The following is a 22,341-nucleotide window of genomic DNA, read 5'->3' as shown; positions in this document are numbered from 1 at the left end:
TTAGATGAGTATTATGTTTGTATTTAAATGTTTACAGTTATAATACACTGAACTCGCTGGCTACCCACCTAGGAGAAGGAAAACTCTGAATTCAAACCTCTGCTGCCTTGCAGCCATACCCAATAATGGGAAAGGCTTCCGGAGTCAACCCTGAGGAAAAATCAGGAGCTGGCAACCCTAAGGCAGTTTGCAGCACCCAGTGCTACACCCTGGCAGAACATGCGACGCCGCTGACCCCAAACTGTATCGCACTGCCATTCCTTTGGATACATCAGCTGCGTGGAGAGGGGGGAACTGATGTGTGGAAGACATCATTCCGACCAAAGCTTATGTCAGGCATTCATCCCATTTACATGAGATGATCCATAGTCGCTTCGTGACGGAAGGAGGCCATAGACATAGACACTGAACTGTCCTGTTGTCATCATGTCACCTCAGTCATATTTCAATGTCAACAATTTGTTAAGCTCTACTGTTAGGTTCTGTAATGTTCTGTCGACTTAGCATAGTCTTCTATTTACCTTTACAAAGATCACAGTGGCTTGCTAGGGCGCGGCTCGTGTAGAACTTGATCATCTTCTTCTGCTCAGACCTGTTTCCCTGATTCCCAACCCATCAGCTTTCTTTTGGGTCAACTTTTGTTTACATTGGCACATTTTCCAATAGCTATATAATCTTCATATGATATTACCATTTTTTTAATATTTATTTTTAAAAAGAATGTTTTAACACTAACTTAGCTGCAGGAAAATATAGCCATTTTGGAAAGGATTTTGCTGCTTAATTAATTTAACAAAAAAACTAAATGATAACATAAGTGCTGTTATAATTGCTATTGGAGGGCTAAGATACTTTTATTTTGGCACCTGTATTTTTCCTTTCTACTATTCCTCTTATCAGCTTGGAAATTCATAGGTGGAACCTGGATGGACACAGATCTTGAAAATGATGCTAACAATTTTCCTATAAATGTGAAAGTTTATGTATGTCATTGAGAAAAAAACTACTTGCTGATTGGCCACACAGGGAAAACTCTGGTTTGACCATTATGATGTTTTAGAATATAATAATAATAATAATATTGTGAAATTAAATTTGGTCTGGAGTTCAAGACATTCTATTTGTCTATTCCTGCATGTATTCATTATTAAAGAGTTAAATAAATAGCCATTCATTTTGCAGCGGAGTTCATTTTTCCGTGCAACGTCTTCTAAGTCTGGGTCTTTAGGCCTACCATTAAAATTTTAAATATTCTGAGTAGATTTATACATTCACTTTACCAGGATTTTCTTTGGTGGGAGTGGGATATCATTTGTAAGTTACTATAAGTAAATGTTAGTCAACTGTATATAGGAGGAATTGTCTTTTTTAAAACAACATTTTTTATGTTACTTGTTTTAAACAGGTATGATAAAAGTGTAAAAGTACAAAATATAAAATTTGAAAAGGAAAATAAATTTTAACAATAAACTGTTTTTGGTGGTGTTTTTATTTTTTTTTTTATTTTTTTTTTTCAAAATTATTTTTTTTTAATTACTTAAAATACAAAACAAATTCCACATGGATTCAACACAGTGACAATTCAAAATGAATGATTAAAACTAAAACAACAGTAAACAATGATTAGCATATTAAAAGTTACGTAGGAATACTGTACACATTAAGATTGAGAGTTTTTACATTTTACAATGGATGTCCTAAATTTTCTTGTGTTGCTAGAAAGTATAACAGAGAATTGCACATGAAGTTGTTTTGAAATTTCCCAAAATCACTTCAATGTTATCAAGTTGCAGTTCTTTCTTTCAAATACTGAAATATTTTTAGTCAGTATTTTGAAATGACATAAATGATTGCTAAGAAAAGAGTGTTAGTCTCTTTGTTGTAAGCTACGTGAATAAAAAAAAGTTATTCATTATTTTCCTAACACTGTATTGATTTTCTGTATGTTTATACTACATACATTAGAAGAAAGGTTTACATGTAATACAAGTATGTTTGGTAAACTAGCCAAGGTTAGCATCTTAAACTTAGTGGTTACAGTTTGTTGATTGGCTAAATGAAAAAAATCTGCATGTTTTCTAAAAGTTTTCAATTTTCAATTGCTCTAAGATGACACAAATATCTCTTAAATATATTCATTGAGTCAATTTGACTTCCTAATCCTGTTGGTAGACTTTCAAACTATTTCTGAGACCATTATCCATTACTCAATGGACTTAATTTGTCAAAATTTGTTTCACAACATTTATCTGGTCACGGGTAAAAAATTACATTCATAATTAAAACTGGAATGACAAAATAAATTAAAAAATTTTCCTAATAGAATCTAAATATGTTGTGCAAATTGTGAAAGTAATGTTTTTTCAAATTTCAAGTTATTGCTTTCTTTTCAAATATGATATCATTTTTGTTAAATTCAGTGAAAATATTTGTGAGTTGCAAATCATTTTAACTGATAAGATTGCTAACAATGCTGTGACAGTTTTTAACCTGTTGTAATGCTATACTGGTCAATAGCAAATGAAAAGACCAGGAAAAGTTTCAATTTTTTACACAACTATTATAATATCTTGGAAATGAGCAATTATTTAATAGTCACTGTATATTGGAAAGTGTGCTTTTTTACTGCACACAAATGTTTTAAAAAAACTGACATTATAATGGCCATTCAATTTTCAACATAATATTTATTACAGGTTTTTCTGAAATTGTAATGGAAAATATTTTCTTTAAAAAGTCATGAAATATTAAATAAGTGCAGAAGATTAATCATTTTGATGTCAAGTTCTTTATAGATTGATTTTTTTTTCCATACTAATCTCATCATGTTTTGAATAGGTAGATGAATCACACAAAAATATTTGTGTCATTTCAAATTACATATTTAATGTATTGAAAAACTATTACAATAATAAGCTAGGATAACAATTGTAATTAATAACATTTCTAAAACAAATAATAAAAACATTAGATATTATTCCTTTGTTTTGGGAGCATCATACAACTCAAATTATTTCCCCAACTATCTAGGTGGCTCCTGCTTCTTTGTGCAAATTGAACTTTTGATCTGAAACGTGAAGCCGCCCCCAAGACATTTAGAAAATTACAGGTATCTTTAGGTTAAAAATTTTTTTTCATTACTTTCAAATAATTTGGTTTGCTTTTGCCTATCTGGGTGTCAAAAATTTTTTAAATGGTATTCTCAATGGCAAATAAATTTAAAAGATTACACACCTAGTTTTTGGCAAAAGGTGTTTTGCAGTGTAAGCAAGGCTACCACAACTGCTCTGTATTTGTAGACACCATAAGTAAACATACTAAATGCTACGAACATGTTTGTACTGGACAAATCTAATAACATCCTTCTAGTTGTATGTACATAACCTTTGTAAGATTAATTTCAGAACAATTTTACATCAAAATGTGAATTTGTTTCCTCTGTGTAAAATTGTACAGTATTTTATTTGGTTCAAGCCACAAAATTGGGAATATTTCTTGCAGGTCCTTGTCATGTGATGTCTCAGCACTGAAGAAAAAGGTTACTGTGAGAAGGAATGAGTGAGGGAACATTAGCTGTGTATAAGTCATTGCATTACTTTTGTTTTGCTTGTTCATTATGAGATCATTACACTTTAACACCATTAAGTTACATTTTCTTTTAAAATTATCAATCAACTCAATGATGGTCCACTTTCATTTAAGTGCATTGATGTGTCTAAGAACAGTGATTTGTATAACCAGTTTTCTAGTTATGCATCTTTTATAATTACTCATGTTGAGAGTTTGATATTTATTCTCTGAAATTTGTTAAAAAAATATTCAAGTAGCACATGACCACAGAAAGTTTCACTCATTTGGTATTTCTATTGAGTATGGTCATTCATTAGGTGGAACTGTAGCATTAAAATGTAAAGTAATTTAACGTAAAAAAAAATTGTCTAAAAATATACCATTCAAGTGAACAAAAGACTTTATAGGGTAATTAAAATTAGTTAAGTTGTTGAATAGCATCTGTAATGCATTGTTGAATACATTGTGCAAATTACCAAATATACAAATAGGTCCTAATCTTTGAAATAAAAACTCCACTTCTCTGAGGCAGAATTTCAGTTTGTATTCTGTGTGCATTGGCATATTAGTAGTTGTAATACGGATAAGTTAATAGTATTTTAATTTTCAAATGTATACCTCTTTATCAAGATATCTTACGATTTACATACAGTAGTCTATTAAGTGCATTTTTTAAGGGCCTGACCTACGGGCATGGCTTACAATTGCAACCTTAAAACAATGAACTTCTAAATTGATTGACGCGCCACATCTGCTAACTTTTACTGCAACGCCTAAAACTTTTTCACATCCAAACTTTGTCTGTGCTTGGCACAGTGTTAAGAGAATACATATCAGGTGTGTCATTATTTTAAAGACGTCACTAGTAATGAGCCATCTTCATAACCAGAAGAAGAGAATTCAGTACAGGTTGCTTTCTATTGCCTTCCTGCAGCTTAAGACCCCAGTCTTAATTTCTGTTTAAATCTTCAACCCCAAACTATAGTGTGCAGCTAAGATTGCATAGAATACAGTATATATATTTATTTCTTTTAGGATTTGTTACTAATAAATCATGTATGTAAGAAGCTATTGTTATTCTTAATGCTAGAAAATATTTTTAAAGCCGAAATTGTACTCGTGAGACCACTTCAGAATCTGAAAATAATAAATGCTGACAAGGACCATTGTATGGTGAATTATCTCTTAAATTTACACATAAAGTGAATATCCCTTTTGTCACCATTCCCCCCCCCCAATATTGTTGTATATTAAAACCTTATTAGTCATGGCATATGCAAACACTCAGTGAACATGTTTCAGCTATTTTGGCTGCAGTGTGCTCTAATACTCAATGTGGAAACCTCTTACAGATGTGTATGAATTAGATTTAATATTGGGCATACCATTACTTAATAGACATTTGTTTTATTAGATGTCTTACAATTTTGTGAATTTGAATCTAAAAAAAAACAAAAAAAAACAACACGCATTTGAACAGAGATTTGACACTTTAAAAAAAAGCCTGGAATATTTATTACTTCAAGAAGAGTTCAAGAAGGCTTTTCTTTAGTATTTTTCTTTTCTTATTTGTTTAATTTTTACTAACAATACAGAATTTGAGTGTTAGTATTTTACATTTTCAGCAGCATTTTGGACCCTTTCATTGAATGGTATAGTGTAGCCCAAGAAACAAACTATAACAGACTTACCTTAAATGAGTCTATATGGTCCCTCTTGTCTGGACGAGTAGGCTTCATAAGCACTTCTGTCTAACCTAAAAAAAATGACATGTATAAAAGTCATTTTTATTTGGTACTTAGACGTGTCTTAAATATTCCTTTCAATAATTTGTTCATTGTAGACCTCATTTCTGTTTAATTTAATACTTAGGAAGCTATATGCCTTAGCTATGTTCAAACTATGCCTCTAGCTGAAAAAGTTAAGGCAGAGGCCATCACATTGACTTGAAACATATTGTTTAGGGTAAAGTTACATCAGACATATTTTTACTGTATCAACTTTACATTAGTCATCAACAATGAAAAAAAAATGAATTTTTGTTCTAAGCAAACAAATGTAATGAAGGAATAAATAACTAAGTGTTTAGTTAGGTATTTTTCAGTACCTTTCCCTTTTGGAAGGTGGTAAAGGTGCTGCTGCTGCTGCAGATCTGTATTCCTCAAAGTCCCTACGAGGACCCCGTGGTACTTCTTCTTCATATGAATCAATGGCACGTTTACGACTGCATAATAGTTTTAGAAAAGAAAGAGTATTACAATTAATATAAAACACTTTTTTAAATAATTACTACAGAATTTTTTTTTTACATTTGCCTAAAGCTACAAAAAAGATTTACATATTAATCTTTAATTAAATAGGAATATATTAACATTAACTGCCAATGAAAGCATTTTAAAAAATAACACTAACAAGGTTTAAAAAGTAAAGTACCCCTTTAAGACATTTCGATCTATATGTCATCTATATGCGATGATGTATATGTCATCTGTTTCTATGCCCAACAGTTAAGAGGACATCGGAGCGAGAACAACCACCTTTACTTTCCCCAATATAATGTCAGATGCCTACCCATTAGTCTAGACTTGGAAAAACTCAAAAGGTACCTAAAAAACCCAAATTTCAAAATCCTAGTCTTCACCCAATTTTGAACCATAGGCACCTCAGTTAGGAAGCCACGCAATTTACCACTCTGCCACAACTAGCAGGATAACAGCACAGACTTTTAGTTGACAGTAATAGATGGGCAGCAACAAAATTTTTAACAAACCAATATATATAAACATACCTCATTTCTGGTGGTCCTCGTGCAGCTGGAGGGTAAGAAACATATGCATCTGTTTCAGCTGCTTGATAAGGGTCTCTGTACTCAGGTTCAGCACTAGAGTCAAATGGAAGATGAAGATTGAAAAAAAAATTTTAACAATCTAATATATAACTTTTCTTCCATTTAAAAAAAAAGATTGTAAAAAAAGGGAGAAAAAAAAAGCTAATGGTATTAGTAGATATATCTTCCCTTATGTTGTTCATTTTAAAGGGAAACTCCGAAGGTTTTGACAATTTTTTATATAATATGTGTTTTGATTTTTTTATTTTATTTGCAAGAATAACTTAGTAATTGATGTTTTTGTAACATAATTTTTCTGTGCATCCAAAACGGTCAGATTTTCACCGAATTTCTGTGTGACGTCACGAGTGTGCACTCAAATCCTATAGATAGGGAGGCGAAAGAAAAAAATTATCTTTGATAAAAAAATGTTTCGTTAGTACATCATTAAAATACTTTAAAGGAACTTTCTAATGGTGTATAAATTATGACTGTATATTTGACAGTAAGAAAGTTATGATTTTTTTGTGCCCTTTTGACCTAACATTGGTTGACATGGAAAAAGTGATGAGAGAGCTTGTCGCTGGCTCAGCCGGCGAGACACACCCCCAAGGTCAAAAGTTAAAAAGTTGGAATTGAGTTTCGTAGACGATAGATCTACTTATTAAATAAGAAATTTAATAGTAGATCTAGTATTCGTAGTAAATTTCTAGCTCACAAATTTGATTTCATTTATATTTATGAACTTCAGTTGTTTAAAATGTCTCAGTAGTATCATTAATGGAATTCTTTGGCCTGAAAATCCAATGTATTGTTGGTACTGCACCTGGTATTAACTTCAATTTTTTTCAAATCCCATTTCCACAGCAATGAAGTTGCTGAAACAGCTTCTCTAAAAATGGTTTGAGCATAAACAGGAATTAGCTAATGCCTTTTGTAAAATATTTGCTCTTCAGGCGAATAAATTTTTCCCATTTTCCCTTAAAACTTCATCTCTTGGAAAGAAATGAAAAGAGACACTAATTTCTGTATCAGCTTACTTGCTGATTTTATCTTTGTGATTGGAACTACTGCAACAAGCTGAAGAACAGTATTTCATTTTCTTCAAGCAGAAATAGAGGTTTAGATCTAGAATATTATTTATAAACAATGACTGATTATAAATCAACGTGGAGACTAGATCTAGCTGTGAAGCGTAACAATAAATGCGATCCGATAGATCTAGATCTAAAGAGTTTATCGGTTATATAGGTCTAGATCTAAATTTAGCCAGCGCAGTTGTGATGTCACGTCTTTTAAAACTATAAACATCTCGCAGATTATTTAGATGTGAAGAATTTTCTGTCTAATTTACTTACTTAGACTTAGGTCCTCCCGCGCCGTTCGGCGCATTGGGCGGCAAGCTGTCTCCATAATGATCTGTCACTGGCAATGTCTGAAGCCTCCTCCCACCTGGTGTCCACTGTTCTGAGGTCCTCCATGAAGGTGTGTCGCCAGGTAATACGAGGACGTCCCTGTTTGCGCTTTCCTCGTTTTGGCTTCCATGTTATCGCAACTCTTGGTGTGCGTAATTCATTTTGACGTAGAACATGTCCCGCAAACCTCATGCGACGCTCAGTCACAACCTCACTAAGTGTTCGACTCCCAGTTCGGCATAGGATTTCCTTGTTTGAGATCCGGTCTGTGTAACTGACTCCCAAAATCCGTCTCAGCCATCTCTGTTGAGCCACATTTAGTCTTTTCTCAATTTTGACAGATGACTTCCACGTCTCACATGCATATGCATCTCCATCATTTGTTATGATGCTGCCAAGGTACGTGAACTTGTCCAGCTCTTCAAGCTTTGACTCGACAAGTCTGACGGGGACACCCTTTGCCTTATATCCATCTCGCATAATTTTAGTCTTATCCAAGTTTATGCAGAGGCCAATTTTGGGTGCCTCTCTGTCTAGGCTCTCCGTCATTTCTTGAATGCATTTATTTGTAGCCCCGAGTAGTGCAACATCATCAGCAAAGTCCAAGTCCATCAATCGGAGTTGTTCATGCCATGGAATACCAAAGGCAGTCTGGTTCATTGCTCTCCTCATTATGTAGTCGATGGCTAGGAGGAAAAGGAAGGGAGATAAGATGCACCCCTGTCTCACACCTGTCTCGATTGTAAAAAACTCTGTTGTTCCCTCTTCTGTTTTAATGCAGCAACTAGACTGACTGTAAAGGTGTCGTAGGATCTGGACGAATTTTTCTGGGATACCATATTCTCTAACTATTTTCCATAGTGATTCTCGGTGGACACTATCAAACGCTTTTTTGAAGTCCACAAAACTGATCGTTAGCCGTTGTTGGTACTCAAGACTTTGTTCTATGATATTTCGTAAAACGAAAATCTGCTCTGTACATGATCTGCCTCTTCGGAAACCTGCTTGTTCTTCTCTGAGCCTTTCATCTACAGACTGTTGAAGCCGTCTCAACAAAACAGTACTGAAAACTTTGCCTGGAACAGAGAGGAGAGTAATGCCCCTCCAGTTGTTGCAGTCTGCCAAGTTGCCCTTTTTTGGAAGCTTTACAATCACTCCCTTTTGCCAGTCCTCTGGGACTTTTGAAGTTCGCCAACAGAGATTTAAGAGATCAGTCATTCTGTTAACAATGCACTGTCCCCCATATTTTAGCATTTCTGCTGATATCATGTCTAGTCCTGGTGCTTTGTTATTCTTTAGCACTGCTATGGCCATGGTAACCTCCTCAGCAGTTATTGGGTCTGTCTTGACCTTGAGATCATTGTCTGGAGAGGGGTCCTTGAATATGTAAGTTAGGTCTGGCGACAGTTGGTTAAGAGTCTCTTTAAAGTGCTCTACCCATCTTGCATCCTGTTCTTCTTTCGTTAACAAAGTTTTGCCTTGCTTGTCTTTTATTGGTGCCCCATGTCCACTCTTTGCTCCAGTGAGATCTCGGACAATACGATGGAGGGTTTTTGTGTCATTTCTGCTTGCAGCTGCTTGTGCCTCTTGTCCCTTCTGCTCAATCCAGTCCCGTTTATCTTGCCGACAGCTTCTCTTTACTTTCAGATCTGCTTCCCTATAGGCTTCTTCTGCTAGGCTGCGATCCTGTGTTTCATTTTTCTGATCTCGTCTACATTTGGCCTCTTTCCTCTCATCTATCAATTTCCATGTTCTGTCTTGTATCCACCGTTCCTTGTATGAACCTCGCCTCCTTCCGATAACTTCTTCCGCGCACCCAATAGTGGTATCTTTGAAGTTGGCCCACTCTTCTTCAAGGGTCAATATATCTGCAAGAGCCTCAAAGCGGTTCGTTAGTTTCAATTGGAACTGTGCTGCAGTATTGCCGTCTTTAAGCTTCTCTACATTAAATGGGCGGGGTCGTGTGGCTCATTTTGGTTGGCGTTTCAATCGGAGCTTACATTTGCCACTGACAAGGTAGTGGTCTGAGCCGATATCAGCTCCTCTGCGGGTCCGTACGTCTAACAGAGGTGACCTCCATCGTTTGGAGATGCAAATGTAATCTATCTCGTTGAAGGTTTCTCCATTTGGTGATCGCCATGTTTTTTTGTGTATTTGTTTGTGCTTAAAATACGTGTTTCCAATTGAAAGGCTGTTGGATGCGCAGAGAGAAATCAAGCGCTCGCCATTATCACTGATGTTTTCTGCAGAGCCATATGGTCCCATTACATATTCAAAGCCAGTTCGGTTGGGATTGATTTTGGAAGTCCAATACCCGATACATGGCAAGCCTTTCAACGCAAGGAAACCGACTCTTATAGGCACGTGGAATGTAAGAACCCTGAATCAATGCGGTAAACTGGCCCAACTTTTAAGAGAGTTTGACTCTTACCGGCTGGACATCCTTGGGATCTGCGAGATGCGGTGGACATCAAGTGGACAAATAATCAATGATGGCAAGACAATAATATATTCAGGACATGACAAGGAGCACATTGGTGGTGTAGGAATCATCATGTCTAAAATAGCAGCTTCAGCGCTAATTGCTTGGAAGCCAGTCAGTGACCGCATCATTACAGCTCGACTCCAAACAAAGCAAATTAAAGTCACTACCATCCAAGCTTATGCCCCTACAGAGGATGCAGAAGATACCATCAAAGATCATTTCTATAATCAACTACAAACCACTCTTGATGAAACACCTACTCACGACCTAATTCTACTGATGGGAGACTTTAACGCCAAAATCAATCTGTCTAATTTATTAAATATAAAATTTTCTGAGCATTTAAATAAAAAATTATATAATGTTTACTATTACAACTTTTTACGCAGAATTTAAATATGTCAATAACTAAAATTTGAAAAACTATCGGAGTTTCCCTTTAATATTCCTTTAATGGTTCATTAAACATATTTATATAGTAAAAACTGGAAGGTAAAATATATACATTTAAAACAGACCTGTTTACCTAATTATTTACAGAATAGAACTACTTTTAGAGAGACACCTTATTTAGAATAACTCCCCTTCTCCACAAACCATATTAAACATCCTCCACACCAAAAAAAAAAAAAGAAACACACTTTTAACAGCCCCTTAAATTCACTGACAATTTGCAGGTTTTTTTTTATTTGTGATTTAGAACATAGTCCTACTTGTACATTTAGATCTAATTTTCTTAAATTGTGTACAAATTATCATTTATCAGAGTCTTTACTGTAGTAATGTTTTCCACAGACACACATTTGATGATCCCACTGATCTAAAGATAATCCCTCACACTCACTCAGACAATGATTTAGATCTAGAAAATTAGATTTCAGACCTATATCTAGATCTGAGTAGAAATAAAAATAAATTTGAAAAAAAAAATGGAACCAAAGAAAGTTATGCACCAAAATAGTGCTAATAATTGCTAAAAGCAGAAGGAAATTTTGTACTTAAGACATTTAATATTCACTTTAAAAAACATATAAGGTCGATATTGCGAATAAAAAAAAAATCATCTTTGGTAAATTAAACTGCTGCGATTTTTAACATAAGAATGGCTTAGTTGTTCTAGGCTTAAGTTAAGTTAAGAAATTACATTAAATTTTCTATTTTATGTCCAAAGCAAGTAGGAGAATTAGTGATCAGTGCGTTGTCAGGGCCAAGGATTTTATATTGTAGATTTTCTTTTCAAGACTTCAAGCAAAAATGTTTATTTAAAAATGATAATATTATTGAGTTTTAAAAAGTGAAGCTTAGAATAGTTAATAATTTGAGATTTTTTCCACCTCAAAAGTGAAAAGAATAACATTTTCTTTGAACTCATTCCTTGTAATTTGAAAGGCTTTTAATGTTATTTGTTTTTTTTTTCAATATGGGAATTCGAATGTCACTGGTTTATAAAGAGGACATTTTTTTTCCTTCTTAAAATAATTGTATAATTTAAAAAAATAATACTTCATGAAGACTAGTGTTTCTGCAATTTCTTTTATCTAAAAAAAAACCCAAGGATTTATGCAAGGATTAACTTGATAGTTTTATTTTTATGAACATGGTATACAACTGTATAATGTTTCTTTGTACATTCAAGTCAAGTTTAAATTTGAATTAATTACTTTATTTCTGTCACACAAAATGACACTTACCGTCTGACAGGAGGTCTTCGCACTTCAGAATATGCATCTCTTCCTTGGACAGCTGCTGCATTAGAGCTTTCATAATTCTCGGCAAAGCGAGCAGGGCCTGCTGGATAAAAAGTGAATAAAATTTCTAAATAAATTAAAGTTCTATAAATAATGTTCAATAGGCACACAACCTTCCAAACACTTTTGAAGGTATTGAAGTATACGAGTTTTAGACAAGAAACAAAACCATATTTTCTTTCACTATAACTGGAACGAGATCTAGATATACCTCAAACCTAACTATAACATTACTTACCCAGACCTGGTCGCCTTTGTGGCACCATTTCACCCATTAGAGGCTGTGGTTTTGGTTTGGGTCTTTCTGTGGTATACCTGAAAAAAAAAACACTTCAAGACAAATTCACATGATGAGCATACAACAAACGTAGTTTGCAAAAGTGGGTTCTAAGTTAACCCTATATCGCGCTATGTTGCAAATTTGCTACAAACCCAAAAAAAGTCTAATTATTTATTTATTTATTATTTTATTTAATTTTTTATTTCCGATACTTCAAAGCGAAATGAATTTGTAGACACTTCCTTTTCTCTCTTGATGTTAGTAGAACAGAATGTATTTTGCGATCAAAGTGTTATCGATTTTGTTTTTTTTTTACTGATACAACAGGAAAGATTCTTTTCATTCTCATTTAATACTTAAGTGAAAAATCATTGTGAAAAAAATATTTCTATAATGTAATGATGTTATATTAGTTGTAGAATTAAAAATTAGCATTGTTTATATCAACATAATGATTCAGTAAGCATTTGAAGTACTGTTGTAAATTTGCTACATGGCGCACAAGTGGTCATATTTTTCAATACATTAGATTCAATAGTAGATAAAAGTTGATGTACGTTTTTCATTTAGAAACCTTGATTAATTTTATTAGCTAGATTATTAGTGTACATTTAGCTTTAAAATGTATTTAAAAAATGGTCTTAGATCATTTCCCTACACATTCTAGATATAGATCTATAGTAGTATAAGTAAAATAATAGATCTATAAGATCTAGAATCTAGATTTTTTTTTAGAGAATCTATAATGGTATTAAAATTAATCTAGACATAAATAATACATTTCATGATTTCAAAATATAGGCCTTATATATCTAATCAATATTTTACATTTTTAATTTTCAGATCTAAAGATTGTCAATAGTTCTCTGAATCCCAGTAAAGCTTCTATAGAGGAATTCTAAGCGTGAGATGACAACGAGCACTCAAGTTGCGTCAAAGATGCAGACTTTAAAGATTACGAAGACCACTCAGGTAAAAATAAAATATTCAGTGATGGGAACTGACTTTGCAAAAATTTTAGGAAATTTTATACACCAGCGTTTGTCTACTCGCGGCATACCGCAGCTGCTTCAAAAAAAGAAGCTGATGAATATTTTTTAAAAACTAAACAGTACATTTATAATGAGACTTTAAATAATGTTAATAATTACACTATGCATGATATAAAATAAGATTATTTATTCCACAAATAAAGACATATACTTTAATTGTATCCACAATGATATAAAAAAAATATAACAGAGTCTGAGTCATCATTTGGTTCTTATCTTTTTTGAAGTTGTTGGAGTTGAATTATGAGGTTTCCTTTTTTTAGGCAAAGCTCTGGCTTTCAACTTTGATTTGATGTTTTCAACCAATGCATGTACATTTGTTTTACTATGAACAATCTTTTGTACATTAAGATGGGAGAACTTAGATTTTTTCTCTTCTTGCTGAGCCTGGAGTCTAGTTTTATATCTGGTCCATGCAGTCTGTACATGAAAAATTAATGCCTTATCAACAGGTGTTGTGGCAACATCTTCTCTGTGGAACAACTTGAGAGAAGTTGTGTGTTTTGATTGTAAAAAATATCTGACTTTTTGAAATGCTTCATAAGTTTGACACACCATTCTGTTTGTTTTTTTAGTAATCAAACTGTTCATAAATGAGAAGGAGCTCTCTACTCTGGGCCCACTAAAAATACTTAAGCAGCCACTAATCATTTTAAAAAAAAGAGGATATTGGTCTGGGCGGCTTTTAAAATAAATAGCCCACCAGTGATCAATTCTGTCCTTAGCAAAGTCTTTTGACTGGAGACTGCTGTCTATTTGGATCTGTCTTATCTCCTCTTGAACAGCAGCAACTTCTTCACAGTTAAAAAATGGCATTTTCTCTGCTAGTTGGCACAACATCTTCATATTTTGGGAGTGTCCAACTGTACCAGGGTTTATTGCCCTGAGTAATCTAAGAGTTTTATTTTTTAAAGCAAACTTTTGCAACATATATTTGGCACAGTCTTTGTATGCCACTAAAAGCTGATTGAGAAACATTTCTGAAACATTTACTTTAGATTGTCCAGTATACAGTAATGAATAGTTTAAAAAAACATCTTTGTCTAAATCAAAATCTGCTACTTTGGAAAAATCAAAATCTCTAACTGTCTCAGGTTTTACAAAACAAATTAAAAAATTTTTGATAAGTTGAATTTGCTCATCAAAAAGCAGATGAATTCTTGGTTCTTTTGATTCAAATAACAATATAAAAGATTTAAACAATGGCAAGACTCCCAAATACAAATTTAAAAGCTGGTCCAGTTTAGGTCTAGAGAAAAACAATTTTTCATAAATTCTAACTTTTCTTGCTTTTCCTGCAGGTGTTAATGTTTTACATCTCAAAGAAGACAAAATTGAATAAATATTTTTTCTACTGTCTTTAGAAATATTCTTAAGAATATTAATAATTACACTATTGTAAGCCATTTTATCTTCAGCTTTTAGCCAGGCATAGTAAAAAACTGTTAGAGGTTCTAGGTTATCAACAAGATCTACTGAACAATCCAATACAGATAGCCACCTATGTGGAACTCTTTCCTTTGGTCTGTAATACTTTTTACCTAATGATAATGATATGTCTTCTAAGAAAGAATTGAGGTCACTACCAAAATTGAAATCAGTGTGAAGATCATCAAGTAGATTTTCTACAAATTTATCAAAATGTTGACAAAACAATTTCACAATATTATGGACATGATGACAAACATCATTATCAATATCTAAAAGTTTTGGAGCAATGGTCTTTAGCTTAGTTAAAAAACCTTGTTTACATCCAGTCATGTAGCTAGCTGAGTCAGTAAGACATGAAACTAAATTACTAACTGGAATGTCATCTTTAGTGAACTGCTGCATAACAGCATTGTAAACAGTGGTTGCATTTACTGTAGTTAAATGAATTGAGGCATAGAGGTGTACTACACTTTCTTCCTTATTGAAAAATGATACCAAAATGTTGAGAATCCGTTGTTTACTTCCTTGACTGGTTGCTTCATCCAGATTGAGTGAAAATGGATATCTGTTTAGAAAGAAAAGATGTGATCTTAGTTGCATTGAAAATTTTACAATAATTAGATCTAGAATAGTTCTAAATTAAATATAAAAGTTACGTTCTTGAAAGAAATAAAATTAACTTACCTTTTCATATCAGCAACTAATCTTTTGTGAAACACAGAAGAAAGTCCATCTCGAAGTTTGTAAGATGTAGATTTTCTATCCATAGACAATTGTGACAGAGCTTTAGAATCTCTGCTGAGTTCTTGAGCTAGAGCAACCAAGTGAGGAGCAATGCTAAGTGGCAGAGAATGCTCAGCAATAAAACTACATAGTAAGGCTTCCTGGTGTGACACCCTATCTTTCATGCTTACATATACAGCTGTTGCAGGCTCATTACACAATGTAGAACACTGGGCTTGTAAAACATTAGGTGCTAAACCATAGATAGTTTGTATTGGCTCAGTCACTGCCTGTTCAAGATTTTTTCTGTTTTGAAACAATGCTGGGAGGCTACTTGAAGATTTAAGAGTTGACCTTGTACTTTGATGCTTTTTAGAAGTTGCGTGAATTTTAATAACTTTTTTCCCAGCAGAACCATACTTTATTTTTTCTTTACAAATGATGCACCAGGCGACCCCAGGATCTTCTAATTTCCTAATATAGCTATATAACTTTCCTAAGAAAGTCGCCCATACAATCTTTCTCCTCCATCCATACCCATTTAAATTTATTCTTGACATTTTTGTCAATTTGTTTTATACAAGCGCTTTCTCTGTTTACTATTTTAATTTTAACACTACCGTCACTGCCTGACATTTTAAAAACAACTTTGAACAAGATCTCACAATGTCAGCATAAGAAAACGAAACTAAACTAGATCTAGTAGATCTAATCTAGAAAAGATTTAATGCGCGAACTGCACGCAAAGAAATAATCCATGAAAAAAATAAAAGAACAAAAATAGATCTAGATCTAAATCTAGATCTTCAAAACCAAATTGATGCGCAATCATTCACTATAGATCTAGAAACCCGACTAGTTCTCTCTAGTGAAAACAAGATCGAGATTTTAAAAGTTTTGCGTGGGATTTTTTCTACCTTGTAGATTTAAATAGACTAATATCGGATGTGCGCGTGTGCAAAAGATATTACAGTATTTCATTTCGCATTCTTCATTAATGGGAATATAACAAAATCGATTTTTTTGTTTTAAAAAGAAAATCGGATTTTTTAAAAATAAAATATTGGGGAAAAAATCGGATTTATTGTCGGACATAATGGATCGGACGATATTACAGTCTTATTTCGCATTTTTTCATTAAAGGGAATATAATAAAATCGCAAAAAAAAAAAAAAAAAAAAAAAAAAAAAAAAAAAAAAAAAAACGGATTTTTTTTTCATTTCAGAAATGTCGGCGGGAAAAATTCGTCGGATCTTTTTTCGGACAAACGGGATCGGACGAAATTATCGGAATTCCGACAATTGTCGGAAAATTCCCCTTAATGAATATTGAATAAAAAATATAGATGTATATCCAACATATTTCAACATTTATGAATATTTAATAATTAATTAATGGAATATTCAATGAAATTAATTTTTTTTCATATTTTTATTGTAGGTAACTTCAAATGAATCTTTTGCTGATGTAGATGAGCCATCAGCACCTACCTATGGATTAAAGATATCTTTTGGAGAGAGAACACAGACATAAAAACAAAACAACCAAATGCTAGCTGCCTGGTCATGTTATGTGCTCTGGAGTGCCATTGCGATGGTGCGAGTTCGAACCAGCCCATCAATATCCTGTCGACCTGCTGGAAGTTTGAGCTTGATGGAATCATAATTTCTGAAACAACTTCAGAACTCAGCTCATAAAAGAGATTTATTTTACACTCAAAATCAACCAGGCCAGTAAGATCTATTGATTATTTAAGGGACTTTTTAACAAATATTTTTATCATGCAGGAGGATTCATCGGTGATGCCCAATCTACATCCCAATATGCCATATACCAGGCTTTAATGGGTTAGTATCTGGCCTCTCAAAACTCTTGCCTGTGCTGTATAATGAAGCCGTACACCAGGCTTTAATGGGTTAGTATCTGGCCTCTCAAAACTCTTGCCTGTGCTGTATAATGAAGCCATGGATACTCTGTTCATCAAATTCATTGTGGCCTGTGGTACACATTTTGGAAATTCATATTGCCCTATGTCGCAGCCACTGAATATATACATTGATCAAGCCAGCGTCAAAATAAAGTTTGGACATAACTGAAAATTATTAAAACTATGTAACTGTGGTGAGTACATTTGATGCTCTACATCCAGTTATTATTATCCCTTGACTTCATGTATCAACACAAATTTCAAACAATATCCAGCACTTTGTGACAGCCGATGTTAATTACCAGGTTAAAAGGAGACCTCATTAAAAGCTATACATTTGTGTGTATGTATTAAAATAGAGAATGCTACTGTTGTATGTTTTTCCAAGAGGTTACATGAAGACAATGTTAAGGAATGGATTAATCTAATTTTTGACAATGTTAAGATGGGAAGCAGAGCTAGACAAGAGTTTTGTTTTCCGAGGAATTAGTGAGTTAAATGAACAAGTCCAAAAATGTAATTAATCTCAACTACAAGGCTTATCCACAACCACGATAGACTGACTATATGGACAACCTATATATATATACATACATCCAACCAGGGTCATGGTGACAGAGGGATAAAATGCTTGATTTCCTAGCCCAGAGGTCTCAGTTCAAATCCTGGCAAAGACTGAGATCTTTTACTTCAGGAATAAAAATAGATTTACTGTATGTTATGGAGTGTAGTTAGTGTTTCTGATGTAAGCATGAGTAAAGGTTTGTTGTGCTGAATAGATTCTGATGAAATCATGAGAAGGTATGTCATAGTTGAGATTATAAATAGGGGTGTGAAAGTTGAAGAGGAAGAAAAACCAGTAAGAGACAAAAAGATGTGCAATTTTTAGAGTGAGTTCTATCTAATTTAAATTATCAGTACTGTATATATTTGTTGATAAAAAATAACATTCAAGTTTGTTTAAAAATAATTTTGTTCTAGTTTATTTCAAGTGCTACATTAACAATATAATATGCATACACCAGTTTAGTTATACTAGATATTCAGAGCTACAAACCAATGCCTGAATATCAACATTATATAACAGCAATATAGCCTGTAAAATCAGACATAGGCTACATAATACTTGATCTCTTAAATTTTATTTTTATGAAAGCAATAACAAAAAAATCTTTACACATAATGAATGGACCGACATGCTAAATAAAAAAAAAAAAGGATTAAAAAAGAAAATATCAAATAGTTAAAACCTGAGCTTTCGAAAGTCATCACTAAATGAGTCTGCTTGAATTAAAGGTACAGGGAAATAAGACAAAGTTAAATTGGGAAAGGTAGGAAATTACAGAAAAGAAGAGCCAAACATAATAGAGCTAGGGCTAGTCTGTTGTTTTTTTTTCTCAACATTTAAAATTTATCTCATGTACACTATTACTTACACATCAGCTGCAGGTGGAGTTGGCCTCATCCTGTTAGGCGGGGCAGACCTCTGGGCTGGTGTTGCTCCTGGTCTTCTACCGTAGTGGTCACCATAAGCATCAACTTCATAGCCAGATGTGGGGCCAGCACTCTCATACATGGCAGATTCTTCTGCACTGTAGGGATCAGTTCCCAGCAGACCTCCTCTTCCCCGTGGTGCGGCACCACCTCTTCCAATTCTAGCAACTGGGGCTACAAAATAAAAAATATTTATTTTATTTTTACAATTTTAGCTGACAAATGTTTAAAGTAGCTGTTACTGTTAATAACTTTCTGTTACAGAACTGAAATAATCAAAGTAAGCTTTTCAACTTTTTGACTTATGGTCGGATAAAACCCGGACAAAATATTACATTCAAAAATGTAATCACCCACTAAATTATCTATTACCTGCACCAGGTGGAACTCTTGCCCTTGGTCTTTCAAACTGACTTGGAGCCATTTGAGGTTCTTCATATTCTTCCTCTACATAACCTGAAGCAGGATTTCTTCTTTGTGCCTGGGCTGAAACCAGAAACAGGTATTCAATTAGTCAAGAAGAAATTTTTAAATATTACATATTGGCAGTTAAAATTATTGGATAGTTTAATTAGTCCAAAGTAGTGAATAAGTTGTGATTTCCAATTACAGTGAATACTTTTTTAAAACCTCCCCCCCCCCACTCAATCTGATAATAATATATTTACCTTGTAACCTTGGATTGGCAGTCTGATAATCGTAACCATACTCTTCAACAGGCTGCGGTCTCTTCTTTAATAGACCTCCTCTACCTCTGGGAGGTTCTAGTCGTTCTCTTGTGTAGTAGTCATCTGTCTGTGCATAATACTCTTCATATTCCTCAGCGTAAGGATCATTACCTTGGGTTTCATAATACTCCTCTTGGTAACCATTATCCTCTTCCTCATAATATTCTTCTCTATTCACTGGTCCACCATAACCTCCCCTAGTTCCCCTCATTGCTGGGGCAGGGAGTAAAGCTCTCCTGGGTGGCCCACCCCTGGGTGGACCGCCTCTAGAAGGTGGCTCCATTCCAGTCATGCCCCTGCCTCTACCTGGAGGAACGCCCCTGCTAATGGGACCACCCCGCAAGCCAACTCTTCCTCTAACTGGAGGCCCTTCTCTACCCAGTAAGCTTCCTCTTCCAGGTGCTCCATGCATGAAAGGGCCACCTCTAGGGAAGTTATCATAAACTGGCTCCTGGTCAAATGTTTCTTCATAGTACTCCTCTTCTTGCATACCTCCCATATCATTGTATGGGTTTGGTGCTGGCCTTCCTCTCATTCCTCTTCCTCCTCTTTCCATAAACCTACCCATTCCACCTCTTTCTATACCACGCCCTCTTAATCTATCACCACCTCTACTTCCTCTTCCTCTACCCCCGCCTCTCATTTCAATAATAAGTTGTTTACTCTTTTTTAAGCCTATGACTGCCTGTTCACAATGAATTGGAGTGTCTCCCCCTAAATTCTGAAACAAAAATAAAAAAAAAAACAAGTGTTTTGTGTAAAACAAAGTGTAAACATGACTTTGTTTTAACTCCAATTGTTAGCAGGGGTGCCACCCATGAGACCAAGTAAACCCTGAAACCTGAATTTCCAAATTTTACAAACCCTGAAATCATAAACCCTAAACTTTACCAACCCTGAAACGTACCGCATATACAATTTAAGCACCAAAATTTTACGAAAGAAGAACAGTATTAAATTACTACCTAGATCTATACCATGTTTTAAATATGTAATTAGTAAGCCTATCATTATAATAAATAGAGTTTGTGTGTATTTATTGATAAAGCTTGTAATACAAGTTAACAGGATTTAGTACAATTTTATATTTAATAATGTTTGTACACAGTTATTTTCAATAATGTTTCTCTCTTAACATGTTTTCCCTCATTATTCCTTTGAAGCAGCCTACTTTAAACTTTCATCAACATTGATCAAACTGATTCCATCAATGTACATTCATGGACCTGTCAATCTATTGTAACAAGATCAAATTGATTTGAGATTTAGTCCAGATCTACTCCAAAATGAACATTTAGATTTAGTTTCTAATATTTAAATGTAGACCTAGATGGCTAGAATGTGCTGGACTGCTTATACATAATTATAATTTATTTGTATAAATCAAGATCTATTGACCAATCGATCTATTTTTTCTAGCCTCTAAGTAGTCTAAGTCTTCAGGCGAACGCAAACTTACTAATTTAATTCTTCAATCATTGATTCTAGATCTAGTTCTGATCTAAAAACGATGTAAATATCCTAAATCTAGATCCTACTTCTATAATACTCTAGACCAATATAGCTCTAGACTAGTCTGACATAGGTCAATAGGCTAAGGCCCTATGTCTATATGGAACCTATACAAATATTAAAATATAAAACACGGAAAGAAAAAAAAAATTCTCACTCGTGAATTTTTTTTTTCTTTCTATTTCTAGATCTAGGACTAGCCGCTAGGTACGCGAGTAGATCTAGACTATATCTATACTAAATACAAGACTTTACAGTCTAGATCAGTTCTATATTGATCATAGAAATAGATCTAGACTCTAAATCGAGCCGATTCGAGGCGCGTTCCGTAGATCTAGAAATTCTTTATAGATCTAGAATGTTTACACTTTTTTTGTCACTTAAAAAAAATACTGTACCGGTAAATAGAGCTTAGTGCGCATGCAAAGTGAAAGTCTCGTGAATCGCGAGATATGAGATGGGTCGATTTTGTTTAAAAATGGCGGCTCGCGCGATCGGAACTAACAAACTAAAATTAACGGGAGAAAATGACCAGAAATTTCGAAAAAATCTAAATAAACTAAAACCCTGGATTTTAACAAAATTGTAGAAGGCAAACCCGGAGGGGGGAAAATCGGACCCCTCAAAACCCGGATTTCCGGGTTATTCCAGAAAAGTGGCACCCCTGATTGTTAGGCACATTTTGTCAAGTGTATAAATAATAATGTGTATTTTATAGTTTATTGCCTAAATGTTTATACCAGTATCTATCTGTATAAAAGGATTAACTAATAAATGGTACCCTTATTACTACAAATGTATTATCTTTATAATGTATAGACATTGTGGCTCAATACCCCTATAACTGTTAGGGATTTACAGAGATTGATAGGAAATCATTTGAGAATAAAATCAAAGATAATTACGATCGGCCTCTATGTGCGTTAGAGGGGTATTGGAAGAAGGGGGAGGGTAGTTTAAATTAATCCTCTTTTAGATTGTACTTTGTACTTATAGAAAATATCAATGTCACCTAGGATTTAAAATAGCACCCTCTATAAATATAATATAATTTACATACACTAAGCTAGAAATTTTTTTTATAGTTCAGCACTGTTATGGTGCTTTACTGGCAAATCTGGTGCTTCGTTAGTCATTAAAAATTGAAGT

The 22,341-nt window shown here is 33.9% G+C and overlaps 2 protein-coding genes across 10 annotated transcripts in view; both read right to left on the bottom strand.

Annotated features, from left to right (window-relative positions):
- Positions 1-22,341, bottom strand: part of LOC106055752 (RNA binding motif protein, X-linked-like-1) — a 35,744-nt gene that overhangs the window by 7,153 nt on the left and 6,250 nt on the right. For 6 of the 9 annotated variants that reach the window (XR_008775143.1, XR_008775144.1, XR_008775145.1 and 3 more), the window contains exons 4-11: positions 19,621-20,401; positions 19,325-19,438; positions 18,895-19,126; positions 12,284-12,360; positions 11,989-12,088; positions 6,359-6,451; positions 5,678-5,794; positions 5,262-5,326 (exon numbers count right to left, since the gene is read on the bottom strand). Coding sequence is in view for 3 of the 9 variants with exons in the window: in XM_056013310.1 (XP_055869285.1) it covers positions 5,263-5,326; positions 5,678-5,794; positions 6,359-6,451; positions 11,989-12,088; positions 12,284-12,360; positions 18,895-19,126; positions 19,325-19,438; positions 19,621-20,401 (1,578 nt within the window). In the remaining 6 variants the exon portion in view is untranslated. Of the gene's footprint in view, positions 1-1,522; positions 3,543-5,261; positions 5,327-5,677; positions 5,795-6,358; positions 6,452-11,988; positions 12,089-12,283; positions 12,361-18,894; positions 19,127-19,324; positions 19,439-19,620; positions 20,402-22,341 lie in introns of those variants that run through there. The other 3 variants (XM_056013310.1, XM_056013309.1, XM_056013311.1) reach the window with 3 other exon arrangements.
- On the bottom strand, positions 13,312-16,009 carry LOC129923217 (uncharacterized). Its single transcript, XM_056013308.1, has 2 exons — positions 15,493-16,009; positions 13,312-15,373 (listed from the first exon to the last, which is right to left on the bottom strand). Exons 1-2 carry the CDS (start codon positions 15,714-15,716, stop codon positions 13,579-13,581), a joined length of 2,019 nt encoding a protein of 672 aa, XP_055869283.1. The 5' UTR covers positions 15,717-16,009; the 3' UTR covers positions 13,312-13,578.

The sequence above is a fragment of the Biomphalaria glabrata genome, chromosome 15, assembly GCF_947242115.1.
Source record: "Biomphalaria glabrata chromosome 15, xgBioGlab47.1, whole genome shotgun sequence".
Classification (NCBI taxonomy): domain Eukaryota; kingdom Metazoa; phylum Mollusca; class Gastropoda; family Planorbidae; genus Biomphalaria; species Biomphalaria glabrata.
Note: the sequence above shows the minus strand (reverse complement) of the source record. Positions and strands in the feature narration are given on the sequence as shown.

Excerpts from the sequence above, each read along its gene's own strand:
- LOC129923217 (XM_056013308.1), bottom strand. The coding sequence starts at position 15,716 with ATGAAAGATAGGGTGTCACACCAGGAAGCCTTACTATGTAGTTTTATT. Across the intron at positions 15,374-15,492 it reads TTAGTTGCTGATATGAAAAG|ATATCCATTTTCACTCAATC; the intron begins GTAAGTTAATTT and ends CTTTCTAAACAG.